Source organism: Mastacembelus armatus, chromosome 6 (assembly GCF_900324485.2).
Source record: "Mastacembelus armatus chromosome 6, fMasArm1.2, whole genome shotgun sequence".
In the NCBI taxonomy this organism is placed as follows: domain Eukaryota; kingdom Metazoa; phylum Chordata; class Actinopteri; order Synbranchiformes; family Mastacembelidae; genus Mastacembelus; species Mastacembelus armatus.
The window spans coordinates 15,085,444-15,110,314 of NC_046638.1; the positions used below are offsets into that span (position 1 = coordinate 15,085,444).

General features: G+C 38.5%; 2 protein-coding genes across 8 annotated transcripts in view; both read left to right on the forward strand.

Moving 5' to 3' along the window:
- Nucleotides 1-1,461, forward strand: part of mical2b (microtubule associated monooxygenase, calponin and LIM domain containing 2b) — a 46,206-nt gene extending 44,745 nt beyond the window's left edge. For all 7 annotated transcript variants that reach the window (XM_026312066.1, XM_026312069.1, XM_026312071.1 and 4 more), the window contains one exon: nt 17-1,461. In XM_026312066.1, coding sequence (XP_026167851.1) covers nt 17-246 — 230 coding nt within the window. In that variant the 3' untranslated portion in view covers nt 247-1,461. The remainder of the gene's footprint in view (nt 1-16) is intronic.
- A 672-nt stretch (nt 1,462-2,133) lies between these two features.
- parvaa (parvin, alpha a) lies at nt 2,134-22,777 on the forward strand. The gene is made up of 13 exons (XM_026311729.1): nt 2,134-2,383; nt 9,286-9,375; nt 10,087-10,157; nt 10,699-10,801; nt 11,047-11,187; nt 15,855-15,970; nt 16,156-16,214; nt 18,227-18,246; nt 18,351-18,412; nt 18,932-19,000; nt 19,163-19,264; nt 20,987-21,059; nt 21,862-22,777. Exons 1-13 carry the CDS (start codon nt 2,248-2,250, stop codon nt 21,936-21,938), a joined length of 1,119 nt encoding a protein of 372 aa, XP_026167514.1. The 5' UTR covers nt 2,134-2,247; the 3' UTR covers nt 21,939-22,777.
- Nucleotides 22,778-24,871: the final 2,094 nt, after the last annotated feature.

The following is a 24,871-nucleotide window of genomic DNA, read 5'->3' on the forward strand; positions in this document are numbered from 1 at the left end:
TTTTGTCTTATTCCAGATACAAAGAAGAGTGCCTCGGAGCTCCAGGAGGAGCAGGAGATCCTATCAGAGATCATGAGGATAGTGGAGAAAAGAGACATGTTGGTCTCCATCCTGGAAGAGCAGAGGCTGAAAGAGAGGGCTGAGGACAGGGACTTGGAGAGCCTTGTGCTGTCCAAGGGATATGAGTTCCACTGGGCCCAGGCAGATGACAGCTGGGGGCAGGAGAAGCTAGAGTGTGAAGTTTGAATGTTGAGCACTTTGGCGGTATGGAGCAGGATCAACAGTAAAGAGCAGTGAAGTACTGTGAGGCTCTGCACAACACTATTTTAAAGAAGTGGTGTGACAATTTACCATAATAGTTTGCGTCTGGCTTAAAACTTAGAAAATTAAATTAAAATTAAAATTTAGAAAGTTCTGTGACAGTTAAATAATCATGAAAGTCTAGGTATTTATTCAGCCTAAAGACACCTGCAAGGCTTCATTTTAAGGTCTCATTTGGTGCTGATATGTTGAGTGCAGACTTAGAAAAAATTGAAATGGAGCCTGAGCTGATTACTTCCTTTGAGTGCTAATAACATATCTGCCATTAAGGTTATTTGACATCTGTGCTCACAAGTAAAAGCTGTGATACTGACCTGAAACTGGATGTACAATATGCTTAACCACTTATAATAATGAGACTGACTGTCTGACTGTAAAATGTAGGTGCACCTCATAAACCAAACTGACTGCCTAATCAACAGCTGCTTTAAGTGCTTTGTTGTGACAGAGTTGTTATTACTGTAACATTGCATAACCTTGGTGAATAGCACTTGGAATGACTCAACACTTTTTCGGGTGATTTGTTTTGCACAGTGTGAATTATTTTAAATGACTTTAACACCCAGAGGTGTTAGTCATGTTGTACTTATTTCTGTAAGTGTAAACCTATTTGTGTTTTAAATGTTTTTTTGTTTTTTTTTTTTCATTCTGTGCTGGAACACTGCCAAATGAAATTCAACTGTATTCATATGCAGACACTCATGAACACCAGAGAAATATGACATTGACATTCACAATCCTACCTATCAGATATTTGTTGTCACCTGGTAAGATGTAACTCCTTATTTATACTTCTTCTAATACAGAGTGTATTTACAGAGTGACTACTGACAATTAGATTATGATTGTTGTGTTTTGCTGATTTTTAACCTACTGTATGGGCTGTGAGTGGAAGTGACAGGCACCTCCCTTATAAGTTGAATAATGTGTTTACATGAATTTTAATTATAGGACAAGGAACCACACTTCTAATTTGGTCCATGGACTTTGTCTGTATTAACAAAAACAAACTTTCGAATTATGTTAAAGAAATATGTTTTCATAAAAACTGTAAGCCATGTGATATTTCTGCATGTTATTGTTTTATGCTGTTTCAAGACAATTACATGAAAAAAAGTAATAAAAGTGCATTTAAAATTGTATTAAGACTAGTGTTAAAACTTTCCACTGACACTTAAAAACACGAGCACTCCCTTTGCCAAATGGTCATATGAGTAGGTAACCAAGTATATCAATGTTTTTAAAAAATTGTTCTGTATCGCTTGGTAATTGTTTTTATATTTAGTAAATGATTTTATGATGTATGCAAAAATGTTCAAAGCATGTAGCCAAAATATCAGAAGCTAGCAAACAAAAACTAAATTCTGTCATCGGCAACACCGGTAACGCGGAGCATTGCATTGTGGGATTGTTAGCAGCGAGTAGTGCAGTTTACTAGTTTTTCTGTTACACTAAAGCTTAGATTAATGGACACTATGTAGGTTAGTGGATGCAGTCACACACTTAGGACAGGACTTGGACATTAACTACTACAAAATAGTGAACAAACTGCATAACTCTTAGTGAGAAATGAGTGGTTTTTGGCCACAAATTAAAAACAAATAATGATAATGAGCGCTTCATTCACAATATTTCAGAAGTACGGCCTCTGGTGGCGTTAACTCAGACTTCTCAGCACCGGTGTCCGGAGCTCCCCTTTCCTGCGGTCAGCCTCCCGCCTGTCGCGGCCCTCCTTCGCAGAGGAGGGGCCTCACACTCCAGCCAACTTCGGGAGAAAATGTCTGGAATTCCGTTTCCGCTTTAGGGAGTGGACGGTGTTTTTTTTTTTTTTTTTTTTTTTTAACTTCACTTCCCAACCAACTTTAATTTCCACGTCAACTCGGACAGCTGTGTATTATTGCCCCGGATTAAATCATCGTTACGACGATGGCTTCTTCGCCCCAGAAGTCCCCATCCTCTCCGAAATCCCCGACGCCCAAATCTCCGTCTTCCAGAAAGAAAGATGACTCTTTCCTCGGAAAACTTGGAGGAACTTTAGCAAGAAGGAAAAAGGCTAAAGAAGGTAAACCGAGAAAACGGCGAGTCAGAAACTACTAGAACCACTGTTGTAGTGTTTTACTGTTTCTGAAGCGAAGATTAAATATATTCAGTTAACGCTGTTACAGTATTTCACACCATAACCAACAACAGTAGCTTGTCTTATAGTGTCCAAAATAACCCAACACTAATGCGTGCCCTCATTTTATGGACGTAGTAGGTTTAAGCCTTAGTTTTAATAAACTTGGAGGATGACGTTACACTTATCAAAACGAAACAGCATAAACTACGACGTGTGGCTGCCTGTGTGTTTTCATGGCCGCAGGCTGCGTCTGTACCCATGTAAGGTATCGAACCCGCCGCTACTGTAATAAATGAGGAATGAGGCATGAGTAAACAGGCAGAGTGAGGCAGGAGTTTGGGTCCACCCTCCCTGCTCTCACACATACTGCGGGATATAAGTAGTGATGAGGTTCCTCTGGGTAAAGGCTGCAGTGTTGGCTCCCTGAGCGAGGTCAGAGGTCATGGCAGATACAGAACATTTCTTCGGGTCGTGGGAGCGCTCACTGGCACTTTAGTGTACGTCATCTTTCTGCATAGTAGATAACCCCACTATAGCACTCACCTCACAATACTGCTGTAAACCTTGCCATGTTCAACTTTCACTACCAAGAACTTGCTATAAATAAGAAAACTCCAGAAGCTGCTTTTTAATACCCAGTTCAGTCGCTTTGGTTTCATCATGAAATGAGAAAGGTCTCTTTCAATCAGATGATTACTTTGTCATTCAGGACACTGTTGCACAGCTGATCCCCCATTTTTATGTTGTTTTTGTCTGCGGAACATGCATGCAATTACATTATATTCATGCTGGCTCATGTTCACTACACACACACACACACACACACACACACATATACACTGAGTGCAGTGTCTAGGATGTCTGCTGTGTGTTCCATGATTTGATGGAGAATGTGGGCTGGTCACTCTTATGTTGATCATTGATTAAATGTAAGTCCTTGTGACGTTTATGGCAGTCACTGCGTTTGCCTCGGAGAGAGGGGCCATCGTCTTGAACAGGACAACTGGATGAAAGAGCAAAAAAAGAGAAGGGTAAAACGATGAGAAAGAACTGTAGGATGGCAACGGAGAGGTGGTATGAGAAGAGAAGACAGGTCAGGAGATTTCAAAGCATTAGCAAGGGCTGTGCTGCATAGAGACAGACACCAAATGTGTACAGTGTGGATATAGTGCCAACAGAAAATGCAGCACTTAAGGTAGGAGAGGTAATAGACAATTCTGTATCCTTTGTGAAAACAGAGCAATTATATTTATATCAGGGTGAGGTTTTATGTTGGAGATCAGTCAGCTAATCCCGTGGAGGATGAGTTGCAGGGGAGAAAGCTGGTCCTGCTAGCCAGGAGAGGATGTTGAGACTGGGGGACGGAGACAGACAGACATGGGCTGTGGAGCGCTCTGCCCTCCAGGTATGACACAACATTAGGACGCATTAATATCATACATGTTGGCATCTCACAGCAGGTATGTTCGTGGATGATTCATCTGTTGATATGACGTTTCATTGTTAGCCTTATTTAACCAAGTGCATGAATACAAATTCTCATTTATGACAATAACCTGGAGGGGTAGTGAGCTGCAGTGAGGACACTGATGATGCTTGTAATTCCTATTTACCCTGACAGCAAATCTCTTCTAAACTGAATATACACAGTGTGATAACAGAGGTGAGCAAATTGGTTAATTTTACAGTGGACCTGATATAAAAAATTACAGTAGACTTGGCTGATTTATGAAAATGGAAGCACAGCTGGTAAGTGGGTTGACTGAATTAATACTTTGGTCATCTCACCTTCATAATGCACATAAACTTAACCACTATACTTCCTCTAATAAGACCTAACCAAGATGTCTAAATATTTGCTCATCCTTAAATTGCAGAAGTGATAGTTACAGTATTATCAGATTGTGCTAATTCGTATTGTGTTACTGTACAGTACCTGTACCCCCTATGAATGCATAAACTGTCAGCTGCTGATTGTAACTATAAAGCTTTTCAGCTCCCCTTTATGCCCATAATCTTATGAGACAGTGATCCGCTGTTCAACATTTTCTGGAAGATTTTGGAATGATTAGCATTCTTATGTCACAAAACAAACAACACAGTTGTTTGTTTTTAAATGTGAGATAGGATCAGAAAAACAAACTAAATTCTTCCATTGTTGTTCCCTTCTTTTCCTGGAATTTCTACGTGTGAATTAGGCATGCAACATCCTCATCTGTTTTTACGTTTAGCTCTAATTCCCATTTTTCTTAAACATGTGCCAAATCTAATGCCTGACTGTATTTGTAAACCATGATAAAGTTTTGAGGCTCCAGCAGATCCCGATCACCCTGGTTAGGAATAAGTGGGTGATTCTTGGCTCTGTTAATTTGGGCCTTGCTAAGGACGTCACAATACGATATGTACTTCAATACATGGTTCACGATATGATATGTATTTTGATACAATGCGGCACAATATGATTTCATATGATACTGATATATAATACCATATATTGCAGTAATCATGAGGATGTTTGCATCAGGAAGGGCATCCAGCATAAAAGTTGTGCTAAATCAGTTGTACCAGTCAAAAGTTTGTACACACTTTCTCATTCAGTTCAGTTCAACTGGTAGTATATATATTGCAATACTCAACATCCATTACTCAAATTTAAGAATAGTGCTGAAAATACAACTCACTGTGCACCACTGACATAATACACAGGCCCATCACATTATATTGATAACTGAGTTTGCAAACTATTATGATGATTGAATTTATTGAGGATTCATGTGCATAGTTTTCATACACTCTGACCATGAAAATAAAGTGCATGTCAGAGTTCTTACATTTAAATTTGCTATAACATGAAAAAATTGCACCTGTCCAGGGTGTACCCCTGCCTTTCACCCAAGAGAGCTAGGATAGGCTCCAGCAGATCCCTGTGACCCTGGTTAGGAATAAGTGGGTATAGATGATGGATGGATGGATGAAAAAATTGCCTTGAGCCTCAGCTCATGCACAGAAGATTATAGTCAGTTGCATTCAAGTCTTTTGTTACTGAACTAAAATGTAGAATTTGTTGCTCTAGAAATCAACACAGAGGGTGTCCAGTATCCCTTAACTGGGCTCACACTCAGGGGTGGTTTCTGAAATGATCAGGGGCCAGGTCATGATTGCACTGGGCTTATGCTTTCTTTGTGGCGAGAGAGGCAGCAGTTGCTTGGGGACGTCTCACCTACTTATATAATATATAATGTAATAAAAACTACTGTTACACAGACACACATCGTCAAACAGCTAATTGTTATCTAAAATGGGTTTGTTCACCTTAAATTTCTTTCATTCATTCAGTCTCTATGCGGTTGTTTATGTACATATCAAGATAACACACAGTACTTTGCCTGACCAGTTAGCTTCCCTCTTTTTAAAGAGCTTACAATTTAAATATGTTTTATAAAAGAAATAATTGTCTGTACATGCTTCCATGGCCACACAATGTTTTGCAAAGGGAGGCAAATGGTTTCACTGGTAAGACTTAGAGCAGTAGGGGACAACCAGAATTTGTGTGTGCAATAGATTCAACTTTTGACCACCAACTTCGTTTCCTACACAGTTTAATGTGGTAACCTTCTCATTAACCTTCATTTTTCTTCTTGAAATATTCAAGAAGCCCAGACTGGGTGTTCCTACTGGAACGTTTCATGGTTTTATGACTACTGAGTCAGTGAATTTGCACCTTCCTCTCGCTTTCATGTGCGTTGTTAAATTACTGCCCCTCTCTTTGACGCTGTAATTAGTTCCACTTTGCTCCAAGATGAGTCTTATATAGGCCTTAGAGTTAACCTAGTGTTGACGTAGTGTTAGTGTGAACCTTTGACAGGACTGAATATGTTCAGGGCTAACTGAATCATTAAGCCTAACAACGCCATGTGCTCACACTCACAGATTACAATTTGGCAACTTCAGTAAATTAAACCATAGCAGCTCAGGAGAAAAACAAAATGTATTCATTATGTAAACATAAAGTTCATGTAATGCTATGACCGTTAGGTATCTGGGAATTTGGGATAACACGGTTCTATCGTGTTCACCATTTGCCTGAAGCCTGGGTTTTCAACAACACTATGAGGGCGGAGATCATGAGAGACTAGAAGTGCACCCCAGAATCTGCAGTCTTCTGTGTAGGAGCTGATGTTAGCTTGTAGGTTGCACTTTCCACAGCTCCACAGGTTCTGTGTTCTGTGTCCTTCTGTTGGAAATCTCTAAATAATTTTTTTCAAGATCATTCATTATAATTATGCAGACTCCTTAAATCTCTACCTTCTGTTAATGTGTACAATATACCATATATACATACTATATGAGAGATTTGTGGTTTGAATATTCCATCTATAGGTAGTTTGCTAAGGTGTGGCAGTGTAGTTTCTGGGGATATTTTTTCTCTTGCAAATGAAGGTTTAATTCATAAACAATAAATTACTACTTTGTTCATTTCACTACTCTCTGGGGTTTTACTAGCTTATTTCTTTTGGTATGCCTTATAGCTTAAGGTGGCTAATAGCTATTGTTAGCAGATTTGCATAGTGATTTGCAAACATTATTGACATTATTTTGTTGGTTTGGTCAGAAACAAAAAAGTTTTTTTTTTGTTTTTTTTGTTTTTTTGTTTTTTTTACATGCGCTACTCCGATGTTATGTTTTCGCATATCCCAGATTAAGAATTGTTTTATCACATAATGAAATGTTTGTATATGTGATATACTGAACATTGTGTAAGGGTATAACTCTTTGTGTTAATGACTCATGAGAAAATTAATCACATAGTCTCAGTTGCACAACAACAACTCTCTGAAATTAGCTAATGTTAGCTGTCATGAAGCCGCTGGTCACAGCAGCATTAAGGCTGTAATGGTAAAAGTGTATTGAAGAAAGTGAATGATGGTGTGTTTTAGTGCTCATATCTCTCACAGGAGTTAAACAGGCTGACATTAAATCTGATTGTTGGGTTTGCCTCCCGAAGTAAACCCAGCCAACATTCTGCGTCTCTGGGTTTGTTATTGTGATAGACTGAAAAAAAAAACCCATCAATCTTGGTGACACAGTCATTTGTAATTAAAATGAAAGTTTTATTTAGTTGTTATGAAGTTAACAGTTTTTAGTGTTGTGCTTATTTTTTATTTTTATGCAGGGTCCTCTTAATTAGATTTAGAGGATGCAGAGGATTGTTTGCTTCAGTGTACTGGAGCATACTGGGTAATACCTGTTTAACTTTCCTGAGAGACATCTGCACATGAGGACAGACTTTTCTGCATCTTGGTGTTTTCACTGATTTCCATAAAACCATAAGCAGAGAGAAATGGCATTCGCATTATTGATTGTACCTGTTGCACTTACTGATACTTTCTTGATACTTTTCTTGATACTATTTTCTGGAAATAGTCTCCAGAGTCATGTTCTTAATACACAAACACACACAAGAGAGTCTAATGTGTGTATATTGACCATTTTTTATGATGTAGCTCAAGAACTGATGGTGCACGTTTTTCATTGTCTGAGAAGAAAGTGTAGAGAGTTGTGCTGGAATAGAGCTACTATTGTTATAGTAGACTGGTGTGGTGGTGGCTGTGCTGGTGGAGTGGGTGTCACTGAAATATTCTAATACACCTGTGTGTGTGTGTGTGTGTGTGTGTGTGTGTGTGTGTGTGTGTGTGTGTGTGTTTGTGTGTTCATGTAGACATACTGTATATGGATATATAGAAGTTGTGGATGATGTTGGCAGAAGGCAGAATGCACAGGATGTTCACTCCATGCTCTCAGCACACACACAGTCTGACATAAACAGATCAGCAGTGATCAAGCCTCCTCAGGTATCTGACACACTGAGAAGAACGGCATGCTGGGTGCCTATAAAGCCTGCTGAGAAGGAGGAAGCAGCACTGGTCTGTGTTTGACGTCAAATGGCTCTCAACAGAGAGTCTGCTAATGGTTGTTTGTGGAAGCAAGGGAACATTTTAGGGAGAAGATCAAACTACTGCCTGAACACTGCCAGTGATTCATATTCAGGGAGGTGTTTAGTCTTTGTCCTACCCAACCTGCACTGCATGTACATTAGCAGTATTAACTTTGGTTGCTTTATTTGTGCTATTGCCTCTACTCCAGACTATTTAAATAAACAATATTTTAAGTTATTTTTCCTGACATTCATTTATTCCAGCAATTCAAACACAAAGATTTGTTTGACGTCTCTATTTTATCATTAGATTGAATATGTTTTTGTTTTACACTCTTGGTGGAGCAAAAGGAACCATTTGAAGATGCCCCTAGGGCTTCTAGTTTGTTGTCATGGGCATTTTCAGTATTTTAAGCTTCTGTCCATTAAACAACCTGACCCGTAATTGATCAGAATTAATGGTAATGGCAGCAAAATTTACTGTGAACACTGTAGGTACTGTAGTTAATTTTGAGTCAATCTCGCCAAAAATACACTGTTTACTAGAGAATAATGTTTGGTAAAAACCAGTGTCCAGCTGTTGTAATAAAATATGGGCCTTTTCAAAAATGAAAGGACATTGTATATAAAGAAAGCATGAATGCCATGGATATTAAGTTACTAGTAAGAGTAAAGATGTCAGAAAATTCTGCAGGATGGTCTGACATATTATTGATTTTGGTATTTTCATGTGGTTTGTCAACATTAAACATATTGCAGCTGTACTGCTGTAAAAGCTGGTTTGTGTATTTACTCCTATTTAAATAGAGAACAAGGTGAAAATCACAGGAGAATTCAACAATAATTTGCTAACCCTGACAACTGTCCTGTGTGATCTACATTGCCTGATGTTTGCACTTGTTTCTTATAGTGTCTGAGCTTCAAGAAGAAGGGATAAATGCCATCAACCTTCCTCTCAGTCCCTCCCACTATGAGCTGGACCCTGAAGACACAATGCTGGGTAAACACCTGTTATATACAAAAACATTAGTTCTGAGTTAGCTCAGAGTCAACACTGAAATATATTTAGATATTTAAAAACTGTTTTTTCTGTTTTTTTTTTCCATTGACATCTTTTTTTGTTGCTTGTAAACGTTGGACACTGCTTCATTTAATAGACAGTTCAATATTTATCCTAATGACGTATGCTCAGAAAGCTTAGATTCTACATAGTGAGCTTCCCAAGCACATTCTGCAAAACATTTTACAGTTTTGTGCTTTATTCAGTATTCAGGAGAGGAGATGTGAGGCTCTATCAGCCTAGGCTCCTGGCTGCATGGTGTCTGCGTTACCATTAAATCATCAGGGGATAATATGGCACACCCATAGCCAACAGTCAACAAACGGACACACTGTCCATCATGTCTTCATTTATTTTCATTTTTTATTTTATTATTTTTTATTTTTCTATGTTGTAAAACAAGTTTACATTGTTTGACTGTTTACATTTCTCTGTAAAGCAGTTTGTAAGCCACATTTCAGAAAGGTGCTATACAGATAAAGTTTATGATTCTTGTTGTTATTAGTATTAATATTATGTGAACTGTAAATATAGTGGATGTCAATATAAATGCTATTTTTTGTATAAGCTGCATTACTATTCCTCCACATTTAAAAGTAAAAGCATTACTCCTCAGCTTTAAAACATATCCTGTTTGCACTCACCCTTTAGAGGAGAATGAAGTTCGTACCATGGTGGACCCCAATTCCAAGAATGATCGCAAACTGCAGGAGCTCATGAAGGTAAAGTTTATATTTTTCAACCAACCATTTAGTGCTGTATATGGCTCCATCTCTTAATAACTTGCAAAAAAAGGACATAACAAACTAAATTTCCATATTTTCCAGATTACACATCGCAATGGAAAAAAAAAACATATATAAATTGCTTTGGTGTATAAGTTGTAATCCTAATTACAAGTAAATCAGCCAATGAAGAACATAGGGCAGGCATAACAAGCAGAAGTGCACTGTGAAATTCGTGTCAGGTAACGTTAAACAGCTCCACCAAGAGTTCCATCTGATGCGTGTCCACCTACTCTCTTGGGTTGTCTGAATGCCGACACTTGTTTCAGCTGCATACTTTATTACCTGCACTTTGAAGTCTGCACTAAAGAGCACTAAAATTTTGCAAGTTATAGTCTGGAAAATATGGTAATTAGGCTATTCAATAATTAGTGTGATAAGCAGAGAAAGAGTTCAGTGGCACGAACTCTATTCCTACTTCAAACCATCCCCTTTAAAATTATCCATTCGCCATCATTCTGTTATTCTTCCCATATAGGTTTTGATTGACTGGATAAATGATGTCTTGGTTGGGGAAAGGATTATTGTGAAGGATCTGGCTGAAGATTTATATGATGGACAGGTCCTGCAGAAACTTTTTGGTGAGGAATTAAACCATATATATGGACTTACTACCAATGAGGAATGAAGCTAAACCATACTGTTATTGCATTATTTTACTTTAAAAAACGTTCCATTATTTGTTCCTCTGGACATTAACTCCAAATTATAGTAAACATTTCAGCATTGATTAAAAATATGCATATGCTTGTAAATATTGAACATATTGGTTTGATTTCTGTGATTGGTTGATTTATGTGTGTCTTTGCCTTCACTCATCTTTTAGAAAAGCTGGAAGGTGAGAAACTGAATGTAGCTGAGGTGACCCAGTCAGAAATCGCCCAGAAACAGAAGTTGCAGACTGTTTTAGAACGCATCAACGACTCCCTCAAACTCTCCACCAGGAACATTCGCTGGAATGTTGACTGTAAGGAACATTTCTAATATATGTACTATTGCTTTTTATGTCACTATACTACTTTTGTGAACCATACATAGATGAGCCTTTAATTATTATTATCAAAGAGATTTTTTTGTATTGTGTTTTTGCTGTATGAAGTCTTTCCATAGGCAGCATTCAGCATTTGGTCTTGTTACATTGTACTGTAAGCTGTTACTACATGCTGTTGGTCTGCAGGGACATCCAATGGCCTTAAAATACAATGCACATATCACAATAAAGTGCACTGCATTGTGCGGTAGTAAAAGAAACTATATTATGAAGTCAATGAAACAGCACACTGCTACATACATGGTCCAACCATTAGTTAAATGTAATGGAATTTGGATCTCTTTTGAGATGATAAGCCACCTAGTCTCTAATCATTTGAGTGACTGAGACGAAACACCTTGTGCTGTTCGATGAGACCTAGGTGATCTTTATGGGAGAAATGGCCGCAAGAATAATAAAAATACTCGGTGAAAATCTACACATTGAATATCCTGCAAAAGTAGGACTGGCAAGTGTGAACTTAAAAACTACACACAGATTGAATTTACTGAGTTATTTTCAGTTCTAACCATGTTTGGCCCTGAGGCCTTTCTGTGTGGAGTTTGCATGTTGCTTTCATTTTAGTCTCATAGTCCAAACACATGCAGGTTGTGTTTAGGTTTATTGGTGACTCTAAATCACCCGTAGGTGTGGATGTGAGTGTGAGTGTTTGTACGTCTCTGTGTGTTAGCCCTTCAGACTGGGGATCTATTCAGTGTGTACCCCACCTCTCATCCAGTGTCAGCCCCCCACAACCCTGGATCTACCAGAATAAGCAGTAGATGATGGATGGATGGATTTTCAGTTATAAATTATGTCCATGCATAAAGGTACAGCGCAATAAATGTAACTGGAATACACAATAAAAAGGCTGCATTGTATGCATTAAATCTGCTGAGAAAGTAGCGTAGCAACTGATTCCTGCACTAAGCAGTGATTAAAGCCGATTAGATTAGCCAGTATTAGCTCCTCCCTGCGCGACAACCAGGATTCTATCAACGGGGAAAACTTGATAGAGGCTGCTGCCAACTGGAAACATGCACACACTCTAGGCCCCCATTTTAAAAATGAGAACATCCCATCCCAGTCTGCCATTCCACAGATACCATCCCTGGACTTGATGTGCCAATAAAGAGAAGCGTCACCCAGAACAGCACAAAATTTTCCAGACCCTTAGGCTACTCTGGGCGATTCTTATCCACATCCAGCAGCTGCTGTAGAGGAGATTCTCAGCTACCTCAGAGAACTCTGCCAGGGATATAGGTCATTCATCCCCTCAGTGTTCAAATTCTTCTGCCTCCATAGTGGATATGTTGGTGGGGTTTAGGAGTTCCTCTGAGTACTCTTAATGCTGCTGAGAATAACCCAGTCAAGGTCAGCAATCCCCCCACCTTCTCTGCCGCCTCTTTCTTTTCCCACATGGAAGCGCCAGCCCTCTTCGGTCTGCCGGCACCTGTCTGCTGCTTCAACAGATCAAAGATCAAAAGGCCTCTTTGTTTAAAATGACGCCCTCATGTTGCTGCACAACAGGCACCGACCCCAATACTGAGCATTCCCCCTCACAATACAGAAGGTGTAATGGTCCACTTACATTTGATGTCCCTAACACTGTTTGGCACGTAAGCACAAATAACAATCAAGCCTTTCTGTCAGTGATTGTAGTTGGAGGATACCTTCACCAGGCCAGTGCTTCTCACCTAGGCCAACTGCAGAAAAGGAGAGTCCATCCTCATCCCCAGAGGTTTTATACAGGAGTTAGTAACTCTCCTCACCAAAGAGCTGAGATCCCATATCCTTAGTATCAGTCTAAAGTTCAGCACTCCTAGGTCCCCACCTTTCCCTCAGCCCAACTTGCATTGCAGCCAACCCCATTTCGTGTCTCTGCTGGTGGTCAGCCCACAACGCAGTGGCTTCATGTGGTTTCTTCTGGCCATGAGTCAAGGCAAGACCAAAAGATTCTTGTCAGTGTCACTCTCAGATCTGGTTGTAGGGTACCTGGTTTCCTACTTCCAGACGAGGTAGTGCAGTGGCCAATCTCTATGGGGTTTGTGAATCACTCATGATCAGGTCCCTCTCCTGGAACCAATTTGCATTTGGAAACCCAGTTTGCCAGCAGTTGACACCACAGTTCTCAGGATCATATAGACACATAAATCCCTTTGACCAGGCAATAATGAAGCAAAAGAGTTTTTTAACCTTGGAGTCATGGGGTTTTAAACTTGATGTGCTTTTATAATGTCTATCCGATCAGTCAGACAGGATTAACATTCAAGACAGAGGTGGAAGGAAATATTCACTGTGGTCCTCTGTAATTCAGCTCATCGTTCTGGGTGGCATTTAACCACCAGGAAATGGTAGGACATGGTCTATAATAAGCAGGGCCATTAAGCCGGAGAAAGCCAAATGCTTTCTCAGGAGACTGTGGGAGAAATGAAAATGTGAGGCAATATTACTGCTTGAGGTGAGTTTGAATCAAAACCTATACGAGTTGGAACACAGTTGACACAAAACACATATTTCCATTTAGTAAGACATTATTATGCAATGTAGTACATAGACATATACATCATTATGATGTCCATCATGAATTAATATTCAATAACCCACATGAAATCATAAAAAAAGATGCTTCAGAACTTTCCTGAGTTTTTCAGCTGTTTTGTGTTAAATTAATCCAGTGATTGCTAACTGTACATCCATAGTAGAGATTGGCTCTCGCGTTCTGTAACTTCATTTTTTACCCCCCCTGTTGTTGGTTTATATGTTAGCATGCATCCATTTATCAGATTAGCAAAAAGTAGGTAATTATGGCTGAAATTATTCCTGGGTGGGGGGTGAAATTTATACATAAACAAACACAAGATGAGATTAAAAAGCACTGACCAGCAATACTAAAATCACTACAACTCCCATAGAGATATAAATTAATTCTGAACAGGGTTAGAATTATACATTCCATCCATCCATCCATCCATCCATCCATCTTCTATACCCGCTTTTTCCTGAAAGCCAGGGTCACGGGGATCTGCTGGAGCCTATCCCAGCTCTCTCTCGGGTGAAAGGCAGGGGTACACCCTGGACAGGTCAATTATACATTCCTTTAAGACAATATCTTGTTCAACACACCTTCTTGTTCAAGAAGCATAACCTTTATAGAGGGTACTAGCTACATGGCAGGGTGTTTTAAATGATTAACATCTGAATGTATGGGATGTCTTGCAATTGGATTAATATTCCTATTGAGCTGTAAGCTTTCAGAGAGAGAGAACAGCAGCAAATGTTGCCATGCATGTCAATAGAGCTCTCCACCTCTCCTTTGATAGCACTATTTTATCTGACACCCATTACACAACCTTTTACTCATGTCATCAACTGTGACATATATGTGAAATAAGAGGGGGTGGATATATGGCATGAGGCCAAAGAGCAGATTTACTCTATGACGAAGATGGAAGAATAGATGACATGAGAAAAAATGTTTTGAGATGAGGAACAGAATTGATTTTGTCAGAGTAGAACACTACAGAAGGGCCGTATCAAATGAATTCAATCCAAATAATATGACATTTTTAAATGACTCTGTGGTTGAAGTTTGCCCTTGAAGAACTATTCATGTGAGATGTCTTCAAAAATGCTAAAGAGCACAGTGACTGCCATGGAATGTAATCGATTTTTGCTGTCCTTTTATTTGAAGGGATTTCTTTTAATGAATTCACTCTTGTTTGTCCCTATTTTCATCCCCCATTTAGAAGCTATAGAAAAACACTCATTCATCATGTAACTTACTTGCATCCTTATATGTAGCGAGGATCTAATGGGTTTTATGAAGGCTTTTAGCTTCCTCTGTGATGCCACCGCCATGGGGTATAATCAAAGGCTTTTGCTTTAGACACTTAATTGATCCTGATTGTTCTGTGTATCCAAGGGTAAATCCGATTTGTTCGGATGACTAGAATTGTGGCTCAGTGTGTTCAACGAAACAGACTCTTTATGGCTCTTGAGGCTGTAGAAATAATGTTTTTTTGTTTTGTTTTTTGGTTATTGTTTTTTTTTTTCCTAACTCTTTGCATCTGATATATTTACCACTGAAACTATGTGGCCTTGCCATGTAAAAACCGTTTATACTAAATTTGTGGAAGGATGAAAAAAAAAAAAAACAGAAAATATGCAGCTTGTTATTTGGCAGACCAATCTCGAGAGCAAGGTATTTACTAAGAGACTTCATTAACAAATAGAAAAGATAAATATTATAACCATGTTTAGAAACAACAGTAAGGGAGTAACATGTCTCTGTATCAATTAAAGGTTATGGCATCTTTATTTGTTTTAAACAAATTGAGACATTTATAATCAGTTTTTTGTTGATTGAATTGCTAAGATTGACAGTATGTACTGTAGTCATAAATTCCCAGGGAATGTTAATGTAAGGAAACAGCAAATATATGTGAAAAGGTTAATCATTTTATTTGTAGTAATGCTAATCCCTACTTTTATGCCAAATGTATATCAACTACTTGTACCATTTAGATAATTTGTTCCATAGGTAATATTTTATATTATTGTTGCTTTTAATTTATACTTTATTTCTCTTTCCTCCACATCAGCGGTTCATGCTAAGAGTATAGTTGCCATCCTGCACCTACTGGTGGCACTGTCGCAACACTTCAGAGCACCAATCAGATTACCTGACCATGTTTCTATTCAAGTAGTGGTCGTCCAGGTGAGAGTTCCTCTGCTTTAGAAGTTTAGTATTTATATACACATAGCAAGTTGTCTTTAGCTAGAACGTTGATTTTCAGCTACTGTGAATTCTACTGACCTTATTCATTTTGTCACCTTCTTTTTTCATATATCATGTTCAGTAGACTGAAAAATGTTACTACTGTCTTCTTTTTATGTCCTCAGAAAAGAGAGGGTATCCTTCAGTCCAGACAAATTCAAGAGGAAATCACTGGTAACACAGAGTAAGTACACCCAGAGTACACTTTTTACACTTCACCATACACATGTAGCATGTAGATGCACACAGATATTATTACTGGGGAAAAATAAAACACCCCTCATATTAACTGACTGGAAAATATTTTATCTACATTAGCAAAAAAAATCTCTGGAAACAATATTTCACGTATCTTCCTTGCCTTGTCCTGTAACATCCTTGCCTGACTTAAACATTGGTGTCAGGTATAAAGTGTCGGATTGAAGAACTGTGGAGAAATCTCTTCCACTTGATATTTATATTAAATATCAGGTTGTGCTTTACAGACTATTGACATCTCACATACCAAGGTTTAAATTCATTGTGCAATTTGTTTTTCTGAATGTTTTTTGAATATGTTGGTCCAGTCAAGGGGAAGAGGTTGGATTAGAAAGGAAAGCAGACTGCCAGATATGTTAACAGGAAAAACAGCTTGAACATGAACAGATAACCTGAGAATGTGTTTTACTATCAGGATGAAAATGACCATGCACGATTCTTTTCAGCACATATTATTATTATTGTAATGTGGAATACAGAAATGTTCTAACACAGTGCACTCATAGTTTATATTCCTCTTCACCAAGAAAAGACATCTTTCGCAGTGCGTCTCCCATAAAGTCATAGGATTCAGTAGATTGAAGTCTTGCTGGCTGAATTTGCATCTCCTCCAGTACATTGGGGCCAGTACATTGGATTTACCTCCCTATCACTGTAGGTTCCTTTTGGACACAGATGTTTCGGTTTAACAAAATATACATTTTATTTTCCTGGCTGCATTTGAAAGAGTCTTTGGATCTGTACGACCTTTATGAAATAACAGATGACGCATCAGTGGCTTGGTATCATTTTTATTAATCTAGTCAAAATACTTTACTAATGCCAAAATTATATATTTATTTGTATATTAAGTCAAACATCTAAAGGTCTAGAGAATTTTATACCAGAAATGAGAAACTGTCTCTCAAATGAAAATTAAACAAAAACATGAATGTGACCAGACATTAGATTTTATTTAGATTTTATTTAATTTCCTCCACTGATCTTTTAAGGCTTGACAGATTTTGATATTGAAGTGACAGATGCATTTGGACTGACCCTGTTGTTATTTAGATAGATCATGCAATAGGCAACCACTGTATTTCACTGCGATGTGATGGCACCCTTAGCTGAAGAATTAGACAATTTAAATCACACACACTTTCACATTCAGTCTTTTTTTCCTCACTGTGAGGCTGTCCTGCAGTGTGACAGTAGCAGTGAGGGAGATAACAGCAGGACACACAAGCACGCACATTTTGTCATGGTAGACAGATACACTGTTAATAACACACACACGCTCACATGGTCACAGTGGAAACGCGGTTATTACCACAACACCAGGGCCATTGCCCAGGCCTGCCTGCCTTTGCCATCACAGATCACAACAAGAGCATGTGGGAGAGTGCTTGAGTGTGTGTGTGTCTGCCATTTCTTGCCTGCCTGTGATATCTCTTCCTCAGGGACACTCACACTGCACTGTTCCCTACTGTCCAGAAACACCTGACCCTTTCCAACAACAACATCCTCCAAGGGTTCACATTGTAATAATAGACAGGAGAGGCCCTCCATTCCCATAGAAACCCTGCATGGACAGAAATGCACGTCTTTATTCATTGTATTAATACCCAACAGTGTTGTTGTGCTGTTGAGATGATTGCATTGTGCTATAGTATGTGGTTATTGTGACAGTCCCACTGATGATACCCAGGTTATATGAATATTTGTTAGTCAAATTATGATACCCTAGCTACATTATTGTATTGTCTTTTCTGTGACACAGTCCTTCCATTCTCTACATTCCTCTGTGATTGAAATGGCAGCACTTGTCTATTATTTTCTGTTGTCCATGAATACTCAAGTGTGAAATTGTCAATGAGCAGTAATGGCCTCTGATTTGTGTATTTGACATACTTTCTCCCTTTTTTCGTCTCTTTTTCCAATTTTTTACTTTCTCAGGGCTTTTTCTGGCAGACATGGTATGTTCATTTTCATTCCTTGTTCTGTTTTTGGGAATGTTTATTCTACCTTGTCCTCATTTCAACAAACTCAACAAATTATTTATTTTGTTTGTTGTCTACAGAGCGTGATGCTTTCGACACCCTATTTGACCACGCTCCAGATAAACTAAATGTTGTCAAGAAGGTAATGGGGCTTTTTATCAGCCACCTCTGACATAAGTGAGGAATGTCAGCTAATAACTAAATACATATAAATCCGGTCCTCCATCCTCCTGTACTTAATTTCCTTCACTGATCTTGATTAAGGATTAGAAAATACATACCTACAAATGTTTTTGTAGTGTAGGTACAGACCAGTTTGCCATTGTTTGAAGTGAACATAGATTAGTAAGATTAGTTTCCTTATTTGGGTTACTGTGATTTTGTATACAGAGTTGTATTTAGAAATTTCTACTCTTTAAACTCCTCTTCCAAATTTAGGACTTGACGGAATCATTGTTAGAAAAAGCAAGTCTGATTTCTAAATTGAGATGAGCCTTTTATTTTGGCTTTGTCAGCAGCCAAACTCCAGCCTTTTACCCTGGTACAGTAGTATATATTGTGAATGAGTGTGGTGTAAACATTTGTTTTTGAATATTTCTGTCTGCATATATGCATTCAGATGATGAGATGTCACCAGACATTGTCATGTGTGTTTTCTCAGACATTGATCACATTTGTGAACAAGCACCTGAACAAGCTCAACCTTGAGGTGTCTGAATTGGATACACAGGTATGCCACACACCTACAAATGCACACACACACACACACACACACACACACACACACACAGGAGAAATTTTCAAGTGTTCAAATGTCACCATAGCCACATATGTATGCTGTGAACAAAAACACACAAGTCTTGTCACCTGCCTGCCTATACTGTTGTTGCAGTTTGCAGATGGTGTTTATCTGGTGTTGCTGATGGGTTTGCTGGAGGGATACTTCGTGCCACTCTACAACTTTTTCCTCACACCAGAAAATTTTGACCAAAAGGTAAAGTGAGCTGGACTATCACAGGAATACTCAACAGTTAAACCAGTGTTTTGTCTATCAATCAGTTACTGTCTGCTGGGTTGAAGATGGCTTTGACAACTTTGAAGCTTATTCCTTCATTTTCTTACCTGTTACCATGGATTCCAAGAGTGACTTGGTTAAAATAAGTGCCATACTGGATAAACACTGTCAGAATTGCACTTTTTAAATTAAACTTTTTTGTAGCCCAATCTCTTTATAGTAAATGTATGTATTACATATATTTATGTAAATAAAAGGCTGCAATTTCTTCATGCTTCATATATATTTGAGTTTAAATGGTCTCAAATTAAAGCCAAAAGTCCTTGTGTCATTTCAAATTCAATACACTGCAGTACGTGTTGTAACGAATAAAGAAAGGAACTATGACTTTTGTTAAATGGTTCTAGTTCAGCTATAACTTCCCTGCATGACGTTTACAAAATATGCACAGTTTGTTAGATCAGTAGACATGAAGACTTGTAGATTGGAGTTTCACCAAATTAGTAAATACAAAATCCATGAGAAAACAGGGCTGTAACCTATCTTTGGTCCTGACCTATAGTTTAAGACACACTCCTAAATCAATACTCCATTTCTGAGGAGCCTCATGCACTCAGAGCCAGAACTCTCAATAGCTTGATAAATGCCGTCCATTTTCCCCAGAGCTCATTCAGTGCGGAGCCATCTCTCCTCTCCATTGGCCTCTGTAGCACTACGGTATTCTGAACAGGCAATCTGCACAGACACCACAGTAGCCTTTTGTTTGGGTCTTGGCCAGCTGCCCCCTGCCAAGCTGCAAAGCAGAATGGGCATCACTGCTACAATGTACACAACTTCTGGCCCGGAAGAGCAGGCACCAGCCCCACAGCATCTGTAATCTCCTACTGCACAGGGAAACACTGGAGTGGCTTAGGGGCTCAGCTCTATTACTGTGAGTGTGAGTGTGCGTATGTGTGTGTGTGTTTATGTGTACTTGAGTGCCTGGAGGCCTATCGATGATACACCAAGGCTGTGAAAAGTAGCACAAGGTATCAAAAAACCATTGCTGCATCTTGTAACTATTTCTTCCCCTTTACATTGGCTTTGACTGCTTATGGTGTTCCACAAAACCATATCTCTGCTTATCTAAATGCAGTGAGACTAAAATAAAAATAAAATAATTGCATTTTTTAGATCATCTAAAAAAGATTTGTGCTTTTTGGTTTCTTGAAAAAAACCTTTTTAACACAGGTCTGTACCACCTGCTTTAAATATAGCAATATAATGTTCATTGTACTGTTCCTCATACACTTATACATAAAGTGACATGAAAAATCTCTCTTGCGACAGTGTTAACTTTCTTGGAGTTGGGTGGTTTTTCAGTGACACTGGTGACATGTATTCATTGATAAAAGAGGGAGCAGAGTGTTTGTGCAGCTGCTGAAGGCTTATGGTCTTACAGAACAGAGCCGTGTTGTGTTTGCCGACACAGGAAGCTGTGGTAACACGATTGAATTGATCCGGAGTGTACTGTGGGATTTAGCAACCAGTCTCAGTGTTCTCTTATCAGTGGAGAGATGTGCATGGCTGTGTACAGTTTGTACTTGCCCGCATGTGCTCGTTCGTATGTGCGTGTGTTAATGGTGTTTCCCTATGTGCACAGTAGTGATTTTGCCTCCTTAAGGATTCCTAGTGCCCTAACAGACCTGTCTCTCTCTACAGGTTCACAACGTGTCCTTCTCCTTTGAACTGATGCAGGATGGAGGTCTAGAGAAACCAAAGCCTCGGCCAGAGGGTAACACATTCATTTAACACATTTGTGCTTTAGGACCTCTGCCTCTTTAGACACTACATCATGAATAGTGTCGTGAGAAATAAGGGAAAGTGAACATAAATTTGGACATATAACATATTTTGTTCATATTGAAGATTATATTTGAAAAAATGTGTTTTGTCACAGTGTTGAATTATTGTCTTCGATCGTTTTGGTTGAAAAAAAATGCTAACGTATTAGATCATTTAGAAGCTAAATAGCTAAACACATTAGAGTCTATATCACAAAAAAAGGAAGAAATATGTAACATATAGAATAATACCACATCATTTGCATAAATAGTTCATGTGTTGGCTGATAAATATGAAGGCAATAATGCAAAGAAAATCAAGCTCATTTCACAGCCTCAATTAACAGAGGTTGTTTGACAAGAGGATGCTCTCAATTAATTTCCATTGACTGCATTTCTTTGAAATTTATTTAAAGCTCATTTTTTGGATTTATCCACCGACACCTTTAAAATAGATAGATTAAAATAAATAAAAATAATTTCTTTTCAGAGTCTAACACATCTTTAAAGGAAGGTCCGTTTTGGCTTGCTTTGGAGTAAAATATTTGCATTCTTGTTGACTCAAATAGATTTCCAGGGACTGCAGAACCACCAAAGCATCTCACAGATGACTGCTGAGCCTTGTTAGCTCAGTAAGAGTAAGATTTTCCTAGAAGATAAAGGCCATTAAGCTGCAGACAAGCTGGCATGTGTCACCCATAGGCCAGTTTAGGGAGCCTTATTATACAAACTCTTCTCTTCTTTTTGTTTCAGATATAGTCAACTGTGACCTTAAATCAACACTGCGTGTCCTCTACAACCTCTTCACCAGGTATAGGAACGTAGACTGAGCACCACTGGTAGCAAGAGCGAAGACTTTTTACTGTGGACCACATGCTAAATCTTAACAAGTCATTTTTCCTGTAGAAATCTGTTTTTATCTAAATACATATATCACATCATATATCTGTTCAAAAAGGTACCACACAAACTGTTTTTATTTTTATTTCTGCAGAGATATTTGATTTGTGTGCCTCAAAATATTTGGCTTTTGATTGTAAATTCACTATTGCCTTTTAGTTCTAGAGACATCATGAGCTAAAAAAATATAGTAATATTAAAGTTTAATTAAGTCATAGAGTTGTGATTTTTGTCACGCTGACTAGATATCATGAAGGGGAGCTTTTAGATAACCAACACTTGTCTCTTTTTAATTCAGAAAAGAAAATGTTTAACAGTATTTATTGTTAATTTTGATATGTGTAATCTCTCTGCTCTTCCTCTGCCTTATTTAAACGTGAACACTGGCAGCTCCCCATACTCAGTACGTACGCGTATGTGTTCCCCACGTCTTAATGCTCCACATTTTCTTTGGATGTAGAGGAACATTTAAGATATGATGACCAAGCCTCTGTCACAATGTAAAGGCCTCACACGTCCATCACTCTTTCCACTTTCCTGTATTATATAGTATAACATGTAGCCTATCTTTTTGTAATTGAGATACACCAGTATTGTATTATCACTCTGCTGTTTGTGGTTTAGCACTCTATATGCATCATGGTTTTAATACACATTAATTTCACTACTTTCTGCAAGACGATTGAAATTTGACTTAATATACTCATTATTTTAACAAATTGTATATTGTGTTCCACTTTCAAAGAATAAATACAGTATCTGTCCATGGTTTAGGTTACCAATGTGTTCTTATCATATATCTCTTTATGTTTACATTACATTCAATAAATGGTTGAGTTCCTGAATGTGGCTGCATTTTTGCCCCTCAAAGGAAGCAAAGTGGAATGCAATTCCCACAAAACAAAAATTAGGGTCAGATTGGTTCCAATTTTGCCCACAAAGAAAGACACGTGAACCTCCACAACAATTTTCTGTCTGTTAAATTGAGATAGACTGTTCAAAAAGCAGTGTAAAAGCTTTCTGAATTGGATCTCACCCTAGCACAACTGAAATAGATAGGACAGTTACCAAATGGATGAAAAGGTTCAATTTTTGCTCACGCATTCCACAATAGCTTTTAAAAGGGGGGGGGGGTATATGCTCTATGTGTGTGTGTGTGTGTGTGTGTGTGTATTATTAATTATTCTGTGGTATTGCAATATGCAATATTCTCTGTTGATACCCGCATACATTGCACTCAGTTTTCTGATCATAAGTTGCTTTTCAATTCATTTTGTTTCCAGTCTGTGTTTACCTTCTGTTAAAGCAGAAACTCTTCAAATATAAAGTGACTAACCCTTTTGGACTGTAACAAGTTTCAAGGTAAAAGAACTGTACAGCCATAGTTTTATATGTAGTAATTTAATAGTTCGTGCTTCCAGAGTAAAGCCTGAGCAGAGGTGTTCTTCAAATATAAGATATATTTCACCTTCAGAAAAGGTCTTAACGCCTGAGCCTTGGTGGTATGTGAAGAGAGAAAACAAATAAAGGCGCATATACAGTATGTGCGTGTCAACTAAATATCTGGTGTGAGTAACAGGAGCTGGTGATGATTGGCCTCGTGGATGCTTTCATGTCAGATGCATCAGATCCTGGGGGATGTGAAACCATGTTATGATCATTTCCTCTCTGCTCTGGCTCGCTCTGGGAACAATTCAGCTACTCTAGTTATTACCTTGTTACATTATTGTTATTTCATTATTGTTACATTGTTGCTCTGTGCTAGGGTCACATGTGGACACAGCTGCATTCCTCTGATTAAAGATGCCACAGTAATGGAGAAAGGGACACATGCTGCTTAACGGATAGGAATCTGGGTTCTGAAAAGTTTTGTCAAGAATTGGAGCGTAACTACATTTTAATATTCTCTATTTTTAGCAGGAGCAGCTTAATAGGCTGCACATTTTAGCAGGCGGATCTTCTGACAGTGCTCTTTATATTGCTTTTACATGTCTTGTAAGCTGTAGTTGCCGTGAGATAGTGATAATGTTTTTAATAGGTGGAAAAAGATTTTGATTCACACTTGATCATGCATTTGCGTCCTTCTATCAGTGGCTATCAGTTGAATATCAGGTGAAGCTGTTTTCAAACCACAGGTAAACCCACTCTACACTACCTGCCCAGCACCAAACAGCCCATCCTGAGCACTGGTGCGATGAGCAGCACAAGAAGCAACTACTTCCCTGAGGAGTTGGGAGAGACCAAAACAAAAGAGTAAACTGACGTTTCAATGGTTGAGTCTCCCATGAGGCAACATTGCTAAATTGAGCACGTTTGTAAAGTTCCAGCCAGGATCAATAAAGTTTTACATTATTATGTTATGCGGCATTAGATAAAAGGCTCCAGCGTATAGCCCAATGATGTTATGCTGGAACTCCACTTAGGTAATGTTACACAGCAGAGCTGAATTGCTTCATCAGTAATAAGTCTTATCAGTGTCACATGTTTATGCACTGACATGTCTCTCTTTCCATTATTTCTCAGATCCTTCATCTTTAACAAGCTCTCAGCAAAAACTGTATGACAATATCCCTCTGCTTTCTGAGAGGAGATTAAGGGAGCAGCAGAAAGAGAGAGAGGAACGGGGGGTACTACCAGATGGAGTGTATCCCATTATGTGTTCATGTGTGTGTGCATACTCTCCCTACTACTAGTGTGAAGTGCTCTCACAGTGAGCATCTGGTAGCTGCAAAAGCTACATGAAAAATGTATTATGAATGATGATCTAATGTAAGTAGGTCATACTAGGTCACATTTCACCCAGAAAAGTGTAGTTTTACAGTATTTGCGTATACTCACTTGTATATTTGCCATTGTACCCAGA

What these genes read in the sequence shown, in the direction of transcription:
- parvaa (XM_026311729.1), top strand. Translation starts at nt 2,248, where the DNA reads ATGGCTTCTTCGCCCCAGAAGTCCCCATCCTCTCCGAAATCCCCGACG. An exon ending in GGTCCTGCAGAAACTTTTTG is followed by an intron (nt 10,802 to 11,046) that starts GTGAGGAATTAA and finishes CTCATCTTTTAG; the next exon opens with AAAAGCTGGAAGGTGAGAAA. An exon ending in GAAATCACTGGTAACACAGA is followed by an intron (nt 16,215 to 18,226) that starts GTAAGTACACCC and finishes TTACTTTCTCAG; the next exon opens with GGCTTTTTCTGGCAGACATG.